The sequence below is a fragment of the Papio anubis genome, chromosome 13 (assembly GCF_008728515.1).
Source record: "Papio anubis isolate 15944 chromosome 13, Panubis1.0, whole genome shotgun sequence".
Taxonomy (NCBI): domain Eukaryota; kingdom Metazoa; phylum Chordata; class Mammalia; order Primates; family Cercopithecidae; genus Papio; species Papio anubis.
The window spans coordinates 96,980,564-97,000,653 of record NC_044988.1 but is presented as its reverse complement, the minus strand read 5'-3'; the positions used below and the strand labels follow the sequence as shown (position 1 = coordinate 97,000,653).

General features: G+C 54.7%; 1 protein-coding gene across 1 annotated transcript in view; it reads left to right on the top strand.

The window, feature by feature from the left end:
• Positions 1-1,068: 1,068 nt before the first annotated feature.
• The window catches only part of NIBAN2 (niban apoptosis regulator 2), a 63,531-nt gene continuing 44,509 nt past the window's right edge, over positions 1,069-20,090 (top strand). The window contains exon 1 of the mRNA XM_003911920.4: positions 1,069-1,351. Within this exon, the coding sequence (XP_003911969.1) occupies positions 1,297-1,351 (55 nt within the window). The 5' untranslated portion in view covers positions 1,069-1,296. The remainder of the gene's footprint in view (positions 1,352-20,090) is intronic.

The window sequence follows — 20,090 nt, the reverse complement described above, 5'->3', positions numbered from 1 at the left end:
TACACTAAGAGCTGTCCAATAACAGGGTGAAATGCATGAGAGAAGTGGTGAGTGCTTAGTTACCAGGGGTCAACAAGCAGAAAGCGGATGGCCTTGTCCAGGTGCAGATCAGGAGATCTGAGCACCAGCAGCCAAGGAAGGATTGAGATCTGGGGATGCCACTTGTTAACTTGACTGTCTCCCCTGCCAGCTTGGGATGTCCTGAGAGTGAAACACATTCCCCTGGCACTGCGACCCACCCATGCCCAGCCCCACAGGCTGGTGCATGTTGGTCTCCAGGCTTTGATTCTGGTAGTCTTTTGCAAACTGTAAAGTGCTACTGCTTTTTCCTTTTCTGAGTTGCTCTGTCCCTCAAGCCGCCTCCCGCGTGAAATGCCCATATGCTGGGCCTGAGGCAAGCCCGCCTGGCACTGGGGCAGGGGTGCCTTCGGGCCAGAGCCTTCCCCACCCCCTTCCTATAGCCATTGTGCAAGACCGGCCGGCACACCTTCTGGGGCAGGTCGAATCAAGGCCAGGGAACTTCCTGAGTGCGGGCAGCGGCGGGCGGGACTGGGAGGGCAGGGGGCACTGTTCAGGGAAGAGGAGGGGGCGAACACCGAATTCTGGTCCGTAGGTCCAGGCGTCCCCTGCCAGTGCCCCACATCCTCCTCGGAGCGATTCTTTTCCCGCGCGGGCAGGGTTGGGAAGGGGAGGGGGGTGACACTCAGGCTGGAGTCTCTCAGAGCACCCCCAGTTTTTCAGCTGCCCCCACCAGCCCCGTCTCTGTCTCTGCTTAGGTACAGGGCGAGTACGCCCTCCGCGCGTCTCTCCGCGGTCTCCCTTTCTGGGACCTTCTCTTTGTCTCCGTCTCCAGGGCGGTCCCGGCGTCCCCGGCCCCTGTGCCCCGCCCGCCCGAGGCAGCGGAGGGGGCGGGGCATACGGGGCGGGCCCTGGAGGGGCTGGGTGGGGCGCGGGGGTATAGGACAGAGGGCGGGGCGGGGTGGGGCCCGGCGGGCGCAGGGGTGCAGGGCAGCGGGCGGGGAGGGGGCGGGGTTGCCCTGCGGGGGCGTGGCCTGGTGGGGCGGGGCAGGGCGCAGGGGTGCAGGGCCGAAGGCGGGGAGGGGGCCAAGGCTGCCCGCTGGTGGGACTGGGCCCGACCGGGAGCGGAGCCGGAGCGGAAGCCGCAGCCGGGCGTCGGGAGCTGCGGGAGCGGGGGAAGCAGGGCGGGCTGGGCTCCATGGCGCCAGCGGCGTCCGCCTGAGCAGCGCGGGCAACAGCAGCGGCGTCGGCCGGATCGGGCCGCGACTCCTCCTGGCCATGGGGGACGTACTGTCCACACACCTGGACGACGCTCGGCGCCAGCACATCGCAGGTGAGGGTCGCGCCGCGCCACGCGCGCCCAGGGTCCCGCCAGAACCCCCGGACCACGCCCCCGCCCCGGCCAGCAGTCGGCGCCGGGGCCGGGATCTCGGGAGAGTCAGGCCGGGCGGGTGGGAGCCGCCAGGGAGCGCGCCCCGCGTCCGAGCTCGTTCCCTCCGAGCCTGGGCGCCCCTTCCCGCGCTCTTCTGAGCGCCACCTTTACCGGCTGAAGGGGACTCGGAACCCCTTCTCTCCCGAAACTCCTTCGGATCCCGGGCTTGGCGGACCCCCAGCTCACAATCCCTGGCCAAGCTGGGGCAGGGGTCGCAGCCTGCCGCCCACCGTTGACTGTCCCCGCCCAGAAGCGTTCCAAGCCCATCCGCTATCAGCTTTGGGATCTCCCTGACCCAGTCAGCGCGCGCTCACCTTCCTCCCCAGCCGTCCCGTCCCCAGCTCCGCTGGGCCCCAGCCCTGGTACACGTGGCGGAGGCTTCCTGAGGACGGGCCCATGAAGGCCCGGGACTGATCCTGGGGAGCGGGGCCAGGGATCGATAGGGCGCCCCGGAGGCGGTGGGGTTCCATGTTCTTTGGCGCAGACAGCAGGCTGCCCCTGTCAGCAGCAGGGGCCAGGGAACTGGTCACCAGAGTGGGGGGCCCTCAGGGCCAATCGCCAGCCCCTTCAACCCCGTCCTTCAGCCAACCCTGCTCTCAGCCTATTACTGCACAGTGGCCACTTCTTCCAAGGACAGCTGTCCCCAAGGCTCCTGGGGAAGCCGGAGCTGCGGTGGAGGCCTGGGTTCCTTTTCCCTACGGACTCTGGAGAAGGCGGAGATAGGATGAGGATCTCGGCTGCCTGAGAAACTCTTCTCTGGCCGAGCTCTCCTGGCTGGTGGAGCTGCCCTGGGTGGAATCCCAGCATTTGCTTCCCAGACATCTGTCCTGTACACCTTGGTTTTCTCCTCTTTGAAATGGGGTCGGTGCTTTCTTTCTTATTAATGAGTTGTTGGGAGGCTTATGTGAAGTAACTCGTATGGCTTGCTTAGCACAGAGCCTGGCATGGGAGAGGCACTTATACGTGGGGTGACGGTTCAGGTGGGTTGCCCCTCACTGTCTAGTGGGCCCTGAGCACCCTGTCTGCCTGCACTTATTTTTATGTCCTGTAGAATTTCACTACCGTGTTCTCCACGCCCCCTTGAGAGCAAGAAGCCCTGAGAGCAGTGGCCAGGTGTCCTTTAACTCCATGTCTCCAGGGCCGCACCCATGCTGGGCACCAGGGAGGTGCTGGGGAGGTCTGCCAAGTGACTGTGGTCCTGGGCCAAGTCCTAAGGCCAGAGTCCCTCCCTTGTTCTAGGTCTGGGGCTGGCTGGACACAGGGGTGATTGGGGTGATGTGGAAATGAATCAGACCCTCTCTAGCCTCTCACCAGTGTGGAGTGAAGTCCTGGAAAGCCTCCTTGTCGACCAGGCCTGGACTCTGGGAGGAGGAAGGGCCAGGGCGGAGCCTTCCTGTCCCCTCCCTGTCACAGCAGCCTCCTGGGGCTCTGTAACAGTCTCTCCATTCAGGACCTCCTGTTGAGGCCCCTCGAGTGGCCAGGGTGGGGTGTGCCATGCGTTCCGTGGGGTTTTTCCTCTCCCCATACTCAGTGCTGGGCCTCCCTGTCTTCCTGTCTCCTGGGCTGAGAATTGCCAGCCCACCCGCTCTCCCCTGGCATGTTACAGGGGAGTGGACAGAGACCACAGAAGGTGAAGTGTCCTTTACTGGAGAGGGTTGGATTTGTTTTCTGGGTACCAGGCTGGGTGGGAGAAAGTTGTGGCCACTCAGAGCCTGCTGGTCTCTCTCTTCTCCACACTTCAGTGCTATTTATAACCCTCTTTAAACGCCTCGAATTCCTGGTCCAGACTCACCTGAGGAGAGTTCCTGATGTGGAGGGGTGGGGTGTCGGAAGGGGGCAGCCGGGAAGCCTCCCAGCCTCCTCCAGAGGAAGTGAACTGCCTTAGAAATCTCTGCTGGAAGGGAATGAGGGCGTGTATTTGCCGCCTCCAGTGATCCAGGTACCTTCTTCACCCCACCCAAGGAGCAGGAGGTACTCTCAAAGCCGGCAATTAAAATTCCAGAGCCCTCCCTACCTGAGGCCTTGTTCTGTGCCCCAGTAGAAATGTCAGAGTTAGAGACATCCCTTCCCATACTGCTCTGAGCTCCCGGGCCTGTTAGGGTTCCGAGGTTTGACCTGTAGCTTTGTGTCCGCCCCGAGCCGGTAAGCAGGTGAATGCCAGCCTGCCTGCAAGTCCTGGCAAAGGTCAGGCGTGCTCCCGGCCACGGTGCTGTTTTGCTGCCACGGCACCTTTCATCCTGGGATTTCAAAGCCCCCGGCAAGCAGAGGCTTGTCTCCACACCAGGAGCCCCGCGGGGCTGGTGGCAGGTTGACTCCCGCCTCCTTACACGGGGGAGTGTGCGGGGAGGAAGAAGCCCTGGCCCGGGAGCTGGGAGGCCTGAGGATCCTTGGGCAGGCCACTTCCTCTCCGTGGGTCTCAGTTTCCCTAGTTGTGAACCGAAGTGAGTGGGCTACTCGATGGCTGAAGTCCCTTTCAGCTCTGAGGGTCTAACAATCCCAAATTTTCCCCACAAATCTCCCCCAGACTGAAGCCAGCTCAAGGTCCCAATATAACTTCTGCAACCTTGGAGTAACTTTTTTTTTTTTTTTTTTTTTTTGAGACAGGGTCTTGCTCTGTCACCCAGGCTGGAGGGCAGTGGCATCATCATAGCTAACTGCAGCCTTGACCTCCTGGGCTCAAATGATCCTCCCACCTCAGCCTCCCAAGTAGCTGGGACTACAGGCATGCGCCACCATGCCGAGCTAATTTGTGTGTGTGTGTGTGAGACAGGGTCTCCCTACGTTGTCCAGGCTGGTCTTGAACTCCTGGGCTCAAGCAATCCTCCTTTGAGATCAAGCAAGGCTCCTTTGGGAGCCTTGGCCTCCCAAAGTGCTAGGATTACAGGTGTGAGCTTCCCGCCCCTCAGCTAACATCTTTTTAGTTTTTTGGAGACAGAGTCTCACTCTCTCTCCCAGGTTGGAGTCCAGTGGCACAATCTCAGCCCACTGCAACCTCCACCTCCTGGGTTCAAGTGATACTCCTGCCTCAGCCCTCTGTTACAGGTACGCACCACCATGCTCGACTGATTTTTGTATTTTTAGTGGAGATGGGGATTTCACCATACTGGTCAGGCTGGTCTTGAACTCCTGACCTCAGGTGATCTGCCCTTCTCAGCCTCCCAAAGTGCCAAGATTACAGGCGTGAACCACCACACCCAGTCAAAAATAACAGCTTTATTGAGGCATAATTCACCTACCATACAATTCACCCACCTAAAGTGTACACTTCAGTGGTTTTTAGTATATTCACAGAATTGCACAACCATTGCCACCGTCAAAGTTGGAGCGTTTTCATCAGCCCTGAAAGAAATCCCTTACTCTTACTCCCTTAGTAGTTGCTCCTGTTTCCTCCTAGTCCCTCCCAACTCTAGGCAACCACTGAACATTTTGTCTAATTGCAAAAGTAATGTATGCCCAGGCCAGGCGTGGTGGCTCACGCCTGTAATCTCAGCACTTTGGGAGGCTGAGAAGGGTGAATTGCTTGAACTGGGGAGTTCAAGACCAGCCTGGGCAACATGGCAAAGCCCTGTCTCTAGTAAAAATACAAAACATTATCCGGGCATGGTCATGTGTGCCTGTGGTTCCAACTACACGGGAGGCTGAGGTGGAAGGATTGCCTGAGCAAAAGTAACACATGCACAAACAATTTAAGAGGGTAAAATAAAAAATGAAACTAGCCGGGCGAGGTGGCGGACGTCTGTAGTCCCAGCTACTCGGGAGACTGAGGCAGGAGAATGGCGTAAACCTGGGAGGCGGAGCTTGCAGTGAGCTAAGATCCGGCCACTGCACTCCAGCCTGGGTGACAGAGCGAGACTCCGTCTCAAAAAAAAATAAAAATAAAAATAAAAAAATAAAAAAATAAAAATAAAGAATGAAAGCACCCTCCATCTTTCTGCCTTAAATGTCACTTCCCAGAAGTCACTTAAGTGTGGTGTGTCACCGTTTCCAAACCTACCTCTCTCTGTACATGCTCATAATAGCTTGGTTTATAAAAAGATTTTTTATTTATTTATTTTTTTTTGAGATGAAGTCTCACTTTGTCGCTCAGGCTGGAGTGCAGTGGCAAGATCTCAGCTCACTGCAACCTCCATCTCCCAGGTTCAAGCAGTTCTCCTGCCCCAGCCTCTTGAGTAGCTGGGATTACAGGCGTGTACCATCATGCCCAGCTAATTTTTGTATTTGTAGTAGAGACAGAGTTTCACCGTGTTGACCAGGCTGGTCTCCTGACCTCAGGTGATCCACCCACTTCGACCTCCCAAAGTGCTGGGATTACAGGTGTGAGCCACCACACCCGACTATAGAAAGAGACCTTACTCTACGCTTCTGTGGTTTGATTTTTTTCACTTGGTAAACTGGTGGACATCTTTCTGTGTCAGAACACACAAGACTACCTCATTTTTCTCTTGGTGAGTTCGTTTCTGTGCATGGATGCTTCATTTACCCAGCCCCTTGTGAATGGACATTTGGGTTGTCCAAGTATTTTGCTAGTATTCATAGTGCTGCTTGAACCTGCTGGTACAAACCTGGTAATGTTCCAGTATCAGAGAGGCCCTGAAATAAAACTCCTGGGTCACTTTTTTTTTTTTCTCTTTGAGACGGAGTCACGCTTTGTGGCCCAGGCTGGAGTGCAGTTTTTGTATTTTTAGTAGAGACGGGGTTTTGTATTTTTAGTAGAGACGGGGTTTCACCATATTGGTCAAGTTGGTCTCGAACTCTTGACCTCAGGTGATACACCCGCCTCTGCCTACCAAAGTGCTGGGATTACAGGCATGAGCCACCATGCTCGGCCTGGGTCACCTTTTGATAGACGGACACATAGCCTTTAAGAAGGCAGCAGACGTTTGACACTCTTCTGCCAAGGTGGACCTTAGCATTGAGCATTTTTCTCCTTTTGACAACCAGATATGAGAAGGGTGTCTTAATTACTTATTGAGCCTTTTTCCAAAGTTATTTTAAAAACTTAACCTCTCTTCTGGTTGCAGTGACTCAAACGCCTATAATTCCAGCACTTTGGGAGACTGAGGCAGGCAGATCACCTGAAGTTAAGAGTTTGAGACTAGCCTGGCAAACATGATGAATCCCCGTCTCTACTAAAAATTTAGCCAGGCCTGGTGGTGCGTGCCTATAGTCCCAGCTACTTGGGAGGCTGAGGCACAAGAATTGCTTGAACCCGGGAGGCGGAGGTTGCAGTGAGACAAGATCACGCCATTGCACTCCAGCCTGGGTGACAGAGTGAGACTCTTGTCTCAAAAAAAAAAAAAAAAAAAAAAAATCTACCTCTCAACATTTAGGAAGTGGCTGTAGGTGCCAAGAGTGAAGGGATGGAGGGGTTCCACCTTCTGCCACCCCTCACCCTGCTGTGTGGCTTCCTCATTGCTCCCCTGGACTTTGCAGAGAGACCAGGCTGGCCGGAAGCAGTGCCTGGGCCCGGGCTGCTGCCCTTAGCCAAGGTCTGGGTCAGCCCCTGGGGGTGAAGCGTCTGAGGATGCTGGTGTCTCTCTGTTGAGTCTTACGTAACATGCTTTTGTTGGCTTTGACCCTGCCTTCCCCTCCATCCAGCCTCCTCTAGTCCCCCCGACTCTGTTCCTTTCCCACTGCTGGGGCCTGAGTGCCGGTCTCGCCTACTCGGAGCTGCTCCAGCCTCCTCGGAGCCTCTAGTCCTTCCCACACACACTGCCAAAGAGACCTTTCTAAACCCACGCTGGGCCATGGCTGCCCTCCCTGCTGTCTGAGGAGTGAAGCGGAAAAACAGGAATAGGAACCACTCACCCGCCATCCCGCGACAACCACTTCATCCTCTGGAAGTACTTCCCTTCTGTGGCGATCATTACACTTTGCCGGGACCATGACTCAAGTTTGTGTCTCGCTTCTTTCACTACGTGATTTATAATAAACGTCTCTCCCAGGTCATTAAAACCTCCCTGGAAGCATCCCCAGAGGCTGCATTTTATTCTATTTGAAAGTGTCCCTCTGTCCTCAGATAATCAGGCTTCGGGTGATAACTGTAAAGATTAGCAACGGTTTAACTGAGGACTTGCTATGTGCCAAGCCTTCCTTCATCTGTGTTATCTCATTGAATCCGCACCTCAGTGGCAGGCCTGGACCGCGAGTAGTCCAAGGCCTTAGCTATTTAAACCACGTTCCGCTATGACTATGTCGTCCGTTGGTGTCCAGATTGGGCAGGGGGACACTGTGAAAAAGGCCTCCTAGAGAGGTAAGCTTTTGGAGGTGGGGAAAGGAAGTGGGAGGAGGAACCAAGTGGGAATACAGCACCTTGTGTCAGACTCCCATAGGTTGCACAAATCTCTCCCACCCATCATTACTCAGTCTGAGACTCACAGCCTCTGACCAGCCCCGTTCTCCTTCCCTGCGCCGCCCCCCCCCCCCTTCCCTGCGGGCAGAGCTCATGACTCACTCCACTCCGGGCTCCTGCAAGCATCATCCTGCGGTTGCAGAAATTCCTGCACTGCTTTTTCCTTCCCCTGCCCCACCCCATCCACTTCTGCGCCGGAGGAAGAAGGGTGTTGTGTAGACGCTGCTGGGCAGAGGTTTAAGGAAGGAGTCGGGGCAGATGCCTAGGTTTAAAACCGGTGAGGGTGGAGCAAAGTCATTCTCTTCTCCTGGTAGAATCTTAGGGCCTGAGTCATGGAAGGCTACAATCTTTTGATCTCACAAATTTTAAAACTGGAAGAACAGGAAGTGTCCACCCCCTGGGACTGGTCCTGTTTTTTTGGAGCGGGGCTGCTTCTGACCCACGAAGGTGAAGGGCCCTGCCTGGTGACATAGTGGATGGTAAGCCTGAAGAAGCAGGGAGACCAGAGGTTTTGGGGAAGGCTTTCCAGTCAGGCTGCTTGGGTTCGAGTCCTGGCTCTGCTACTCGATGGACTGGTGTCTGGGGGCAAGTCAGTCACCCTCTCTGAGCCTCACAGCCTTCCTTCCATGAGGATGATAGTTCTGGCATCTCGAGGTGTGAGGGTCAAGTCCCCTGGTCGGTGCAGAACAGTGTTGGTGGGAGGTGACAATACGTGAATGATAGCTGTTATGATTGTGACTTTATTGAGCTAACTTGATACCCAGGGAGATGTGTCCGGTCCGTCTGTGGCCTCATGCATCCCCCTCTCCCTGCCATGTGCTCCAGGAAGTTGACATGACCCGCTCCCTTCCTAGGCAGCCCTAAATACGAGAACCTTCTTCCCTTCCAAGGTCAGAGGAGCACCAGCCTGTGGCCCTGGACACCTGGGGTATCCAGCGAGTTCTTGGAGGGCGGTGGGATGGGGCTGTGGTTCCAGCAAGGTCAGTCACTCCGCAGCAGCATCCACTCTGTGCCTGGCATGTGGCAGTGCACAGAGGAAAAGGGTGGGAAGACGGACGGGAACATGCTCCCTCCTTGCCCACCCATGTGTCAAGAACGAGGCTCGTAAGCCTTAAGCCTGGTCCCATTGACCACTTGCTGTGTGACTCTGGACCCAATGGCCGTGCCTCTCTGTGCCTTTTTTCCCCATCTGTGACCTCAAGGCCAGTATCTACTCTTGGGCATTCTCTGCCTCTGAAAAGCCTTTTGTAGGGGTCTCAAGATGCCTTCCAAAGGCAGGGCTGGATGACTTCTATGTAGAAATAGATGTGCATGCCTGTGAGACCATCAAGGGGTGTGATGAGCTCTGGCCCCCGACACACATAGTCCTTATTTCTTGTATTAATTCAATCAATAGTTATTGAACACCTACTGTGTGCCTGGCGCTGTGCTGGGCACCAGGGACACACAGCTGCACAATCACATGGTGTCTGCCTGCGTGTGCTTCCTGGCTGGCCGTCCCTCCTCAGGGCAAGCAGTTTTCCCAAAGGGAAAGGCCTTCCTCGGGAAGGTGTAAGAGAGACTGGCCTGGGGTGGGCTAGTCCTGCTGGGACTCAGGATGGGGAAGGTAGAGGGAACCACAAGGGCTGGTCTTAGAAAGGAGGGGCTTTTGTCCTGAGGGTCCTGGGGAGGCCTTGGAGGCATTTTCAGGCAGAAGTGGCACTGGTGGGTCAACTGTGAGTGAGTGTGGATGGGAGGAGGTGAACCCCGTGGTGAGAGGGACTGGACCTGTGTGGGTGGGGGTCAGGTGCAGTGAGGGACATGTGTGTACAGAGGGGTGGCGTGGCCAGGCCTCAGTGATGGTGCTGGGCAGGGCTGGGGCGAGCTGATGTCCGTGACTCTTGGCTACAGGGAAACCTGTCCAGATTCTGTAGGTTGTTTTATCAAGGCAGACCTCCAACCACTGGTCTTGCAGCCTCCGCTCCCACTCTTCCAGTAACAGGAAACTCACTCCCTTCCCAGGCAGCTCTGAAAATGAGAACCTTCTTCCCCTCCAAGGGCAGAGTAGAAAGAGGCCGGGAGTCGGAGAACCTGGTTTTGAGATGCTGTCAGGACTGCCCTGTTGTTTGGCAGCTGCCCTCCCTTCTCTGGACCTCAAATTCCTCATCTGTAAAGTGGGCACAACAGTATCCCAGGCCCCCGAGGCTGTTGTGTAGGGTCGGTGAGATGATGTGGCCGGAGCTCTTCGCGCTCAGGGAACATCAGCTCCTGGTTCATCCGCTGTTACCGTTATGTGTGGCTAACACAGGACATTGGCCAAGGGAGGCCCTCCTCTTGCAGACCGGAAGTGCTATGTGTTGGCGTGGGTGCTGGGTGGAGGGTCCATGTGCAGGGGTGGAGGCCCAAGGGGTAACTGGGCATCCAGGAGGCGAGGAAGAATGAACTGTGGGGTTTGCAAAGTGCAGACCCCACTTTCCCACCCGCCTGTCTGTGGCCAAGCCAACTGCAGCTGCCATCCGTCTTTCCCATGCCCCATACTGAGCAGAACTATTTGCATCCAGCTGAATTTGTGAAGCTTAGCACCTTCTAGAAAAGGAGTCCCTTGGGAAGAAGCCGCCCACCCACTCGTGCTCCACTCACCTCTGATTTATTCCACCTGCCAGGAGCCACTGGTAGGTGTGGGCTAGAAGGCAGGCTCCCTAGGATGGGTGCCTGGCAACCTCTGGCAAGCCCCTTCTCCTCTCTGTGCCTCCTCCTCACTTTGCCTATCTGTGCAACGGGCATGCCCTTCCAGCTCTGACCTCCTGGGAACCTGTGGGCCTTGGGTTGCACTAAAGGCACAGAGCAGGTGCAGCACCTCCGTATTGTAGGAGGCCATCTTGCTGTTGAAGGAAGAGCTTGCTCTGAAAGCTGTCCTGTGCCTGACCTGAGCTGGGAACTGGGGACGAAGCAGTGACTCGAGCCCTGATCTCGTGGAACTCATGCCAGCCAAGAAGGTTCCATCATGCTGGATGTGCTGTGGCTCATGTTACAAAGTCCGTGGATCTTTGTTTCCCGGAGTGTATGTTGGTTTCAACACTCAGGCGGCCCATCTCAAGAGGCAGCGTGTCTGGTCTTGACCTCGTGGCGGTATGCTTCCGCCACTGGAAGCTGTGTGGCCTTTGGCACACAGCTTTCCTCCTTGGAGGTCCAGCTGCCGCTAAGATGGGACTGGTGGTCCCTGCCTTTGGGCTGGGTGAAGGTTCTGGGAGGTGCACTACGCAGTTCCCGGCCTGTTCAGGGTGCCCAGTAAATGACAGTTGCATTTTTGCTGAGTTCTTAGGGAAGCTGTGTGTCATTTGCCTGCCCTGTCAGAGATTTAAGGGGTGATTCAGGCATCTAGAGGAGGAGGGAGCTGACAATTGCACTTCTGTTTTGCTTTTTGTTTTTGCTTTTTTTGAGTGCAGTGTTCTCTGGGAGGCGAAGGGTAGAAAAGAGAGCTGGGTTTGAGCTTTGGGGCGGGCAGGCCTGGTGGGCTGGGGGAGGTGTCTGCCTCTCACCCAGCCCTGCCTTGATTTTTGAGGTGCTGATGAGAAGTGTCTGCTTTTCCTTTTCAGGCCCAGACCCCTCCTCCTCCTAGCCCTGGAGGACCCCATGAGCTCCTCTAACCAATCCCCTCCTTTTTCTCATGCTCGAGTAAACTGAGGCCTAGGAAGAGGAAGGGACATGCCTATGCTCTCAGGGGCACCAGAGCTTGGCTGGAACCCAGGGCCTTGACCCCAGCATGAAGCTTTTCCCTCTCCGACTTCTTACTTTGCCCCCCGCACCCGTGCAGGGCCCCAGATGGCAAGGGATGGTCAGGGAAGGAGTGATTGGGCCGGGTGGGGCTGCAGAACTTATAATTATGAAAACTGGGTAAACAAACAAGCTCTCCGGGAGAGAAGCAAGCCCTGTGGGGGCCTCACAGATGGGCCTGTGTCCGAGGAGCCAGCCCAGGCCTGTCTGTGCACAGACAGTGAGGGGCTGTGTTGGACTTAAAAAGCCAAAGCCACACGCCCCTCCCACCCCCACTCCTGTATTTCAGGCTGCCAGGAAAAGGGGAGGGGGAGAGGGGCAGCCCCTCCTTCCTTCCGAGGGGATAGGGTCTGACCCCTTAGGACTCTTCTGGGGTCAGCTTTCCTGGCCCAGCTTGGGGCAGTCACAGCTCACTGTGTGACCTCAAGGGGCGTCTCTCCTCTGGGCCTCAGTTCTCCATCTCTAGAGTAGAGGTGACCCCATCTCTCAAGGAGGGTGGCAGGATGGGGAAAGATTTGAGCCAACTGTTTGAATACACTGAGCCCTTTCTCTCACCCTGACCCAAGGCCAACTGGGATCTCAGAAACTCTTCATTTCTCTCTGGTCGGAGGCAGGGGCCCCTCTTGGAGCAGAGGAGTGACTTTCTCAGTGACCTGAGAGCCGGCCTGGTCCTGGGAGACCAAACCTCCAATCCCGGCCCGGCTAGAGCAGGCTGCCCAGCTCAGCTTTCCTGTCTTCCTGCTGGGACTGTGGCAGAATCTGAGAGGAGCTGTTTCTGGTGCCTGCCCTGCAGGCTGGGGGCTGGGTGGCTTGCCCTGCTTGGAGGCCCCCGGGTGGAGCCTGGCAGACTTCCTGTGCAGTTGGGGCTGAGCCCCCGCCCTCCCTTCCCTCTTCCTGCAGTCCCCTGTGTGGTTTCTGGGAATCCAACTCTGTAGATGGGAGGCCAGTCCAGCTTCAGACCTCTGTGGCCTTGGGTAAACTCCTGCCTCTCCTCCAGGCCTCAGTTTCCCCCATGGTTCAATGGGGGGGTTGGATAAGAGCCTCTGGTAGTAGAGTGACCTTGCTACTAGCCATGTGTCACCCTCCTTCAGACTGACCCTTCCAGGCTGCCCTGTGTCCTCAAGGTCAAGTCCAGACCCTGAAGTGCCCTCACAGACCAAGCCCTGCAGCCAGTAGCCCCACTCCTGGCAGGCTGGATCAGACTTTTCCTCTGAGCTCCCACAGCCCCTTGGCCACCTGTGTGTACCTGTAGCCCTTCTCACATGGTTGTGATTCTTTTTTCGTTTTTGTTTTTGAGACAGGGTCTTGCACTGTTGCCCAGGCTGGAGTGCAGTATTGCAATCATAGCTTACTGCAGCCTCGACCCCTCGCTCAGGCTCCAGCAATCCTTCTGCCTCAGTCTCCCCAGTAGCTGGGATCCTAGGTGTGCACCATCACATGGGGCTAATTTATTTTTATATTTTGTATAGGCAGAGTCTTCGTGTGTTACCCAGGCTGGTCTCAAACTCCTGAGCTAAGCGATCCTCCTGCCTGGCCTCCCAAAGTGCTGGGATCACAGGTGTTTGAGCCACCATGCCCAGCCCATCCATGATTGTGATTCTTTTTTTTTTGTTTTTTGTTTTTTTTTGAGACGTTGTCTTTCTCTGTCGCCCAGGCTGGAGTGCAGTAGCGCGATCTCGGCTCACCATAAGTTCCACCTCCTGGGTTCATGCCATTCTCCTGCCTCAGCCTCCTGAGTAGCTGGGACTACAGGCGCCCGCCACCATACCCGGCTAATTTGTTTTTGTATTTTTAGTAGAGATAGGGTTTCGCCGTGTTAGCCAGGATGGTCTTGATCTCCTGACCTCATGATCCGCCTGCCTTGGCCTCCCAAAGTGCTGGTATTACAGGCATGAGCCACCGCGCCCTGCCCCATGGTTGTGATTCTAATTCCCATCTAGGATACAAGTACCTGAGGGCTTACTCACCTTGGGCTTCCCTGAGGCAGACAGGTGGCCTCACTGCTCAGACTTGCTCCACCAGCAGCTGAACAAGTGCCACTAGGTCAGGTGCCGTGACACTTGATGCCTTAGTTTCATTAGCTGTAAAATGGGCGTGATAATACTTCTAACCCACTGGATTGTAAAGGTTATTAAAAAATTATGTGTGTAAAGCACAGGAAATGCTCAGGAGTCAATAACTGTAATGAACATTTATTAGTGCAAATTGTTTTAGTTCCCTAGCAGGAATGAATGAATGAATGAATGAATGCCATCGCAAGGTCCTACATCCTGGGAGCATGGGGATCCCAAAGCTCTCTGGATGAAGGGCCTGGTAGGTGCAGAATGTGTGTGTGTGTGGTTGGTGGGGGGTGGTTACAGAGGGAAAGGGCAGATGTGGGAGGGGTTTGGAGTGGTGACTTCCCCCCTGCCCTGTGGAAGGAGTGGTTTGGGCCCCTCTGTGTCTCAGACCCGCAGGCACGAAGCCGTGTGGCCATCCACAACTTCCTTCCTCCTGCCTGTATTCCTCGAAGCGTGACTCACTGGCTTTGAGCCCTTCATTCTTGTCCTTGAGCCCCGAGGGTGAGGCGGGTAGAGTCTTTCTTGCATTGGCCGGCTCTCTCTCTGGGTTCCTCTCTATTCCTGACCTTCTGCAGCTTCTGAGCGTGACAGGCGGGGATGGAGGGGTGGGGGTAGGGCGGGGTGGACACCTGGGCCCTGGTCCTGGTGACCCCCTGTGTGTCAGGCCTGGGGCGGGTACCCACTGAGGGCCCACCCAGGGCTTGGATCTGAGCTGGTGCGGCTGAAACAGCCCAGTCAATCTCACCCTGGCCCTGCCCTTGTAGAGCTCCTGGCTGGTCAGGAGACACACCGAACAATTACCACTCAGTCATTAATTAAAATCATTACCAGAGGGCAAACTGCTATAAAGAAATGGCCACTCTTCCCTGGGAGCTCACGTGTCCCGGGATCTCCCCAGCAGTGCCTGTGGTTTGCTTTCCTGTCACAGAAGAGGAAATACCCCCCCCCCCCCGAGTGGGAAAGGGAGCAGGTTCAGCTCTGTGGCAAGTCCTGTGCCCACCTGGGGCCTCAGGATCTCATCACCCGTCTTAGATGTGTGCTGTTCAAGTGATCTGCCTGCCTTGGCCTCCCAAAGTGCTGGGATTACAGACGTGAGCTGCCACTCCTCACTCTAAGGCGTGCTGTTCAGGAGGCCGGGGGTCCGCCACTGGCCCCCGATGGTTCTGGGTGGGTGGGCTGGCATCAGGATTTTAGCCTGGGGACTGTGGAACTGCAGTGAGAGCTGGGTTTGTTGTCCTGAATCCCTCCTTTGTGTGTCCCTAGACAGAACTATGGGGTCTAGAAACTGCTGTGACTAAAGTATTAGGACCTTCTAAAGGCTAGGCAGGAAATGGGGGCTGGCAAGGGTGGTCGTCCCCCTCCCCACTCCCACCACCAATACACAGGACAGCAAAAAGGTGGCCCAAAGCCCTGGGAGAAACCTACCCCCACATTTCACATCTAGAATGTACCCCATTAGGTAACAAGATGGTTACATTACAGCATGGGGGATGTAATGGAAACAATGTATTAGCAGGCATTGTTCAATGGCATAATATGTAGCCATTAAAAGTGATGATTCAGTTTTGTATGTCTGAAAGTGTGTATGTTTGTATAGGCATAGAACAAAATAAGGAAAGAAATTCACCAAAATAGAAATAGAGGTTATTTTGGAGTGGCAGGATAATGGATTATTTAAATTTTTTCATTCTCTCCTGATTTTTTCTTGTTGTTGTTGTTGTTTTTTATTTTTTGGTTTTTTTACAGTGAGCGTATTAAATCAAAAATAATAACCTGGCTGGATGCGGTGGTTCAGGCCTGAAATCCCAGCACTTTGGTGGCTCACGCCTGTAATCCTGGCACTTTGGGAGGCTGAGGTGGGCAGATCACCTGAGGTCGGGAGTTTGAGACCAGCCTGGCCAACATGGTGAAACCCCGCCTCTACTAAAAATACAAAAATTGGCCAGGCATGGGGGCACACCCCTGTGGTCCCAGCTACTCGAGAGGCTGAGGCAGGAGGATTGCTTTAACCTGGGAGGCTAAGGTTGTGGTGAGCCAAGATTGTGCCATTGCACTCCAGCCTGGGTGACAGAGTGAGACCCTGTCTCAAAAAGCAACAAAAAAAAAAAAAAGAAAAAAAGAGAATAACCCTATTGACTATATTTAGTGGAACAATTTGATTCCTGTCTGACTTCAGAATCTAAGCCATGCTGGCTTGACTGGAGCCCCAAGAGGTTGCAAGCACAGGACAGGCTCCAGAGAGGGGAAGAGGCAAGGAAAAGTTCTGGAAGAAGGGTGTTTGAGCTGAATATCCGAGGACAGGAGGGATTTTAGCCAGCAGAGTTGGGGTAAGCGTGAGTGGAGGGCGTGGCCTGGCATAGACCCTTGCTTATCCAAGGTGGGGAGCTGAGCATAACCTTGAGTGCCAGGCAAAGGGACTGGGGAGTGGGGAGTCCTTCTCATGAACACTTATTGGCTGGACTTTAGAACGAGGACTCAATTTCTGTGACAAGGGCATGGAGAGCAACAAACTTGTGTTAGGTAGGCTTTTTCTGTGTGCCCAGCCTCGGAGCCCCCAGTGGCTGTGAGCAGATAGGATTGTGGTAGTTTAGCCCCGAGATGGCAGATGGATTCCACAAATGAGGAGTCTCTCTCCATGATGAGTGCTGAAGGCCGGGCATGGGTTGGGGCATTGGGGTGGTGAGGAGCGGTTGGGTACCATCCACCTGGGAAAGCCTATGGCCCATCAGACCTCCAGTCCAGAGGTGTCCCTGCTAATTAAAAACAATTAGCCAGGCATAGTGGCACAAGCCTATAGTCCCAGCTACTTGGGAGGCTGATGTGGGAGGATTGCTTGAGCCCAGGAGGTTGAGGCTGCAATTAGCTGGATCATGCTACTGCTCTCCAGCCTGGGCAACAGAGCAAGATAGGGCTCCAGGCCAGACAGAGCTCCAGTTCCCCAGGGTAATATGCACGGGATGCTGATACCTGGCACAGAACTTGGGTGGCCAAAGGCATGCGCTGCACGAGGCTGAGCATGAGGACTCTATTCTGCTGTGCTTAGGGCTTCCCTTCTGCCTGTCTCCATGAGGACCTCAGCTCTCTGCTTCTCCTTACCCATCTGTAGCCTGGGGATGGTTGCAGCTACCTTTAAGAGGGTTGTTGTGAGCTTTATGCCAGGGCCACCCCTGGTACCTGGCACACAGCAAATACTCAGGAAGAATTTCTGTCCTTGGAGTTCAGTCCCTAGCCAGGGAACTCCTTCGCTACTGGAGGAGCCTCAGCAGCCTGAACTTGATGGCCAGGATGGTATTAGATCAGGTTGCTTGGCAGTGAGCTCTGACCTCCCCCTCAGACCCACTGTGGCTCCCACCTGCCAGCATCTGCCAAAGGTCAGGTTCTCACAGGTCTGGAGGCTTGACCTTTCAACTTTGAGCTTCCCCAGTCTTCCCCCTTTATTATTTTTCCCCCTTTATTATTATTGTTCTTGTTATATAAGCAATATCTAGTGGTCAAAGAAAATTAGAAAATACAGATATTGGGAAGAAAATGAAAATCACCAATAATCCTACCACCCAGAAAAGACTTTCAGGCACCTTCTGGATACATAATTTGTTCTTCTACCTTAATAGTGGGTAGTGGGCCTCCTCCTTGTTGAATGGATATAAAATATTCAGGCCGGGCACGGTGGCTCAAGCCTGTAATCCCAGCACTTTGGGAGGCCGAGACGGGCGGATCACCAGGTCAGGAGATCGAGACTATCCTGGGTAATACGGTGAAACCCCGTCTCTACTAAAAAATACAAAAAAACTGGCCAGGCGAGGTGGCGGGCGCCTGTAGTCCCAGCTACTCGGGAGGCTGAGGCAGGAGAATGGCGTAAAACCGGGAGGCGGAGCTTGCAGTGAGCTGAGATCCGGCCACTGCACTCCAGCCTGGGTGACAGAGCGAGACTCCGTCTCAAAAAAAAAAAAATTCCATTATGGCTGGGTGAGGTAGCTCATGCCTGTAATCCCAGCATTTTGGGAGGCTGAGACAGGCAGATCACCTGAGGTCAGGAGTTGGAGACCAGCCTGGCCAACATGGTGAAACCCCGTCTCTACTTAAAATACAAAAATTAGCTGGGTGTGGTGGTGCGTGCCTGTAATCTCAGCTACTCGGGAGGCTGATGCAGGAGAATTGCTTGAACCTGGGAGGCAGAGGTTGCGGTGAGCCAAGATCACGCCACTGTACTAAAGACTGTCTCAAAAAAAAAAAAAAAGAATATTCCATTACGCCTCAATAGTCTGTATTTTAACTTACTCAGCCAAAGCCTTATTGCCAGGCAGTTAGACTTTTTCTGTTTTTCTTTTTTTGTTTGTTTTTGAGATGGCATCTTGCTCTGTTGCCCAGGCTTGAGAGCAGTAACACCATCATGGCCAACTGCAGCCTCAGTCTCCTGGGCTCAAGCAATCCTCCCACCTCAGCCTCCCAAGTAGCTGGGACTACAGGATTGTGCCACCATGCCTGGCTAATTTTTGTTTTTTTTTTTTTGAGATGGAGTCTCGCTCTGTCGCCCAGGCTGGAGTGCAGTGGCGTGATCTCGGGTCACCACAAACTCTGCCTCCCGGGTTCACGCCATTCTCCTACCTCAGCCTCCCGAGTAGCTGGGACTATAGGCGTCTGCCACCACGCCCGGCTAATTTTTTTGTATTTTTATTACAGACAGGGTTTCACCGTGTTAGCCAGGATGGTCTCGATCTCCTGACCTCATGATCCGCCTGCCTGGGCCTCCCAAAGTGCTGGGATTACAGGTGTGAGCCACCATGCCTGGCCTAATTTTTAAAAAAATTTTTCTGTAAAGATGGATTCTAACTTTGTTGTCCAGACTGGTCTGAAACTCCTGGCCTCAAGTGATCCTCCTGCCTCAGCCTCCTAAACTGCTGGGATTACAGGCATGAGCCATGGCGTCCGTCTCTATTTTTTCTTGTTGTAAACAGTGCTGTGTTGGAAAGCTTAAATCAATTAATGGGATTAATCCATTGATTCCACATGGTTTGAGAGCCTTCTCTGGTCAGTGTCAGGCCGTGTGCTAGGACTGGGGGTGCTGGGTGGGGAGGCGGCCATGGTCCTTGCCCTCCTGGGGACCCCTGTCTGGGGAAGACAGACCCAGTGTGGCACACCAGCAGAGGTGGGGGCTAGAGCATCTTTGGGAGCCAGGGAGCAGCCCCAACCCAGACCTGCAGAGTCATGGGAGGCCCAGCTGAGGACACCTGCAGCTGGTGACCTGAGGGTGGGGCAAGCCCTGCACCTGCTGCTGACCGAGCTCATGGAGGGGACCTCTCAGGTGAGCCACAAAGGATACAGGAGGAGAGAGTTACAGGCAGAGGGCAGCTCTGCAGAGGCCCAGAGTAGAGAGAGCATGGGCTTTGAGGGAACCAAAACTTCACAGAGATCGGTGCTGTGGTTCTTGCCAGCCTGGCAGCAGCTCCCATGTGCATGACACTGTGGTAGTTTTTTTTCTCTTTCTTTCTTTCCTTCCCTTCCTTCTTTCTTTCCTTTCCTTTCCTTTCCTTTCTTTTCTTTCTTTCTTTCTTTTTTTTTTTTTTTTTTTTGGAGTTTTGCGCTTGTTGCCCAGGCTAGAGTGCAGTGGTGCAATCTTGGCTCACTGCAACCTCTGCCTCCCGGGTTCTAGTGATTCTCCTGCCTCAGTCTCCCAAGTAGCTGAGACTACAGGCATGTGCCACCACACCCAGCTAATTGTGTGTGTGTGTGTGTGTGTGTGTATATATATATATATATTTATTTATTTTTTAGACAGAGTCTCTCTCTGTCGCCCAGGCTGGAGTGCAATGGCGCGATCACTGCTCACTGCAACCTCCGCTTCCCAGGTTCAAGTGATTCTCCTGCCTCAGCCTCCCGAGTAGCTGGGATTACAGGCGCCCACCAGCATACCCGGCTAATTTTTATTTTTTTAGTAGAGTTGGGGTTTCACCATGTTGGCCAGGCTGGTCTCGAAATCCTGATCTCAGGTGATCTGCCTGTCTCGGCCTCCCAAAGTGCTGGGATTACAGGTATGAGCCACGGCATCCTGCCAATTTTGTATTTTTAGTAGAGACAGGGTTTCACTATGTTGGCCAGGCTGAATCTGGAACTTCTGTCCTCAGGTGACCCACCCACCTCGGCCTCCCAAAGTGTTGGGATTACAGGCATGAGCCACCGCACCCAGCCTGTAGTTTTTTTTTCAAAGTGCCGTTCCATCTGTCCCTTTGTGGGGTGGGGGTCACTGCTTCCCTTTTCTTAATGGGGACACAGAAGCAGAGTGACGGGTGTGCCCCAGGGGAGTGGCTGGCGGACCCAGGCCTTTCACCGGCCCAGCACACAGGGCACAGGGGGTTGAAGTGCAGGATCCGCCAGCTCTAGTTTCGCTGCTCTTTGCAGGTGCCGGATCATTTGACAGGATCCAAGCAGGGAGAGCACGCAGAGGATCTGAGCTTAGGTGACCGCCTTAGTTTCCATG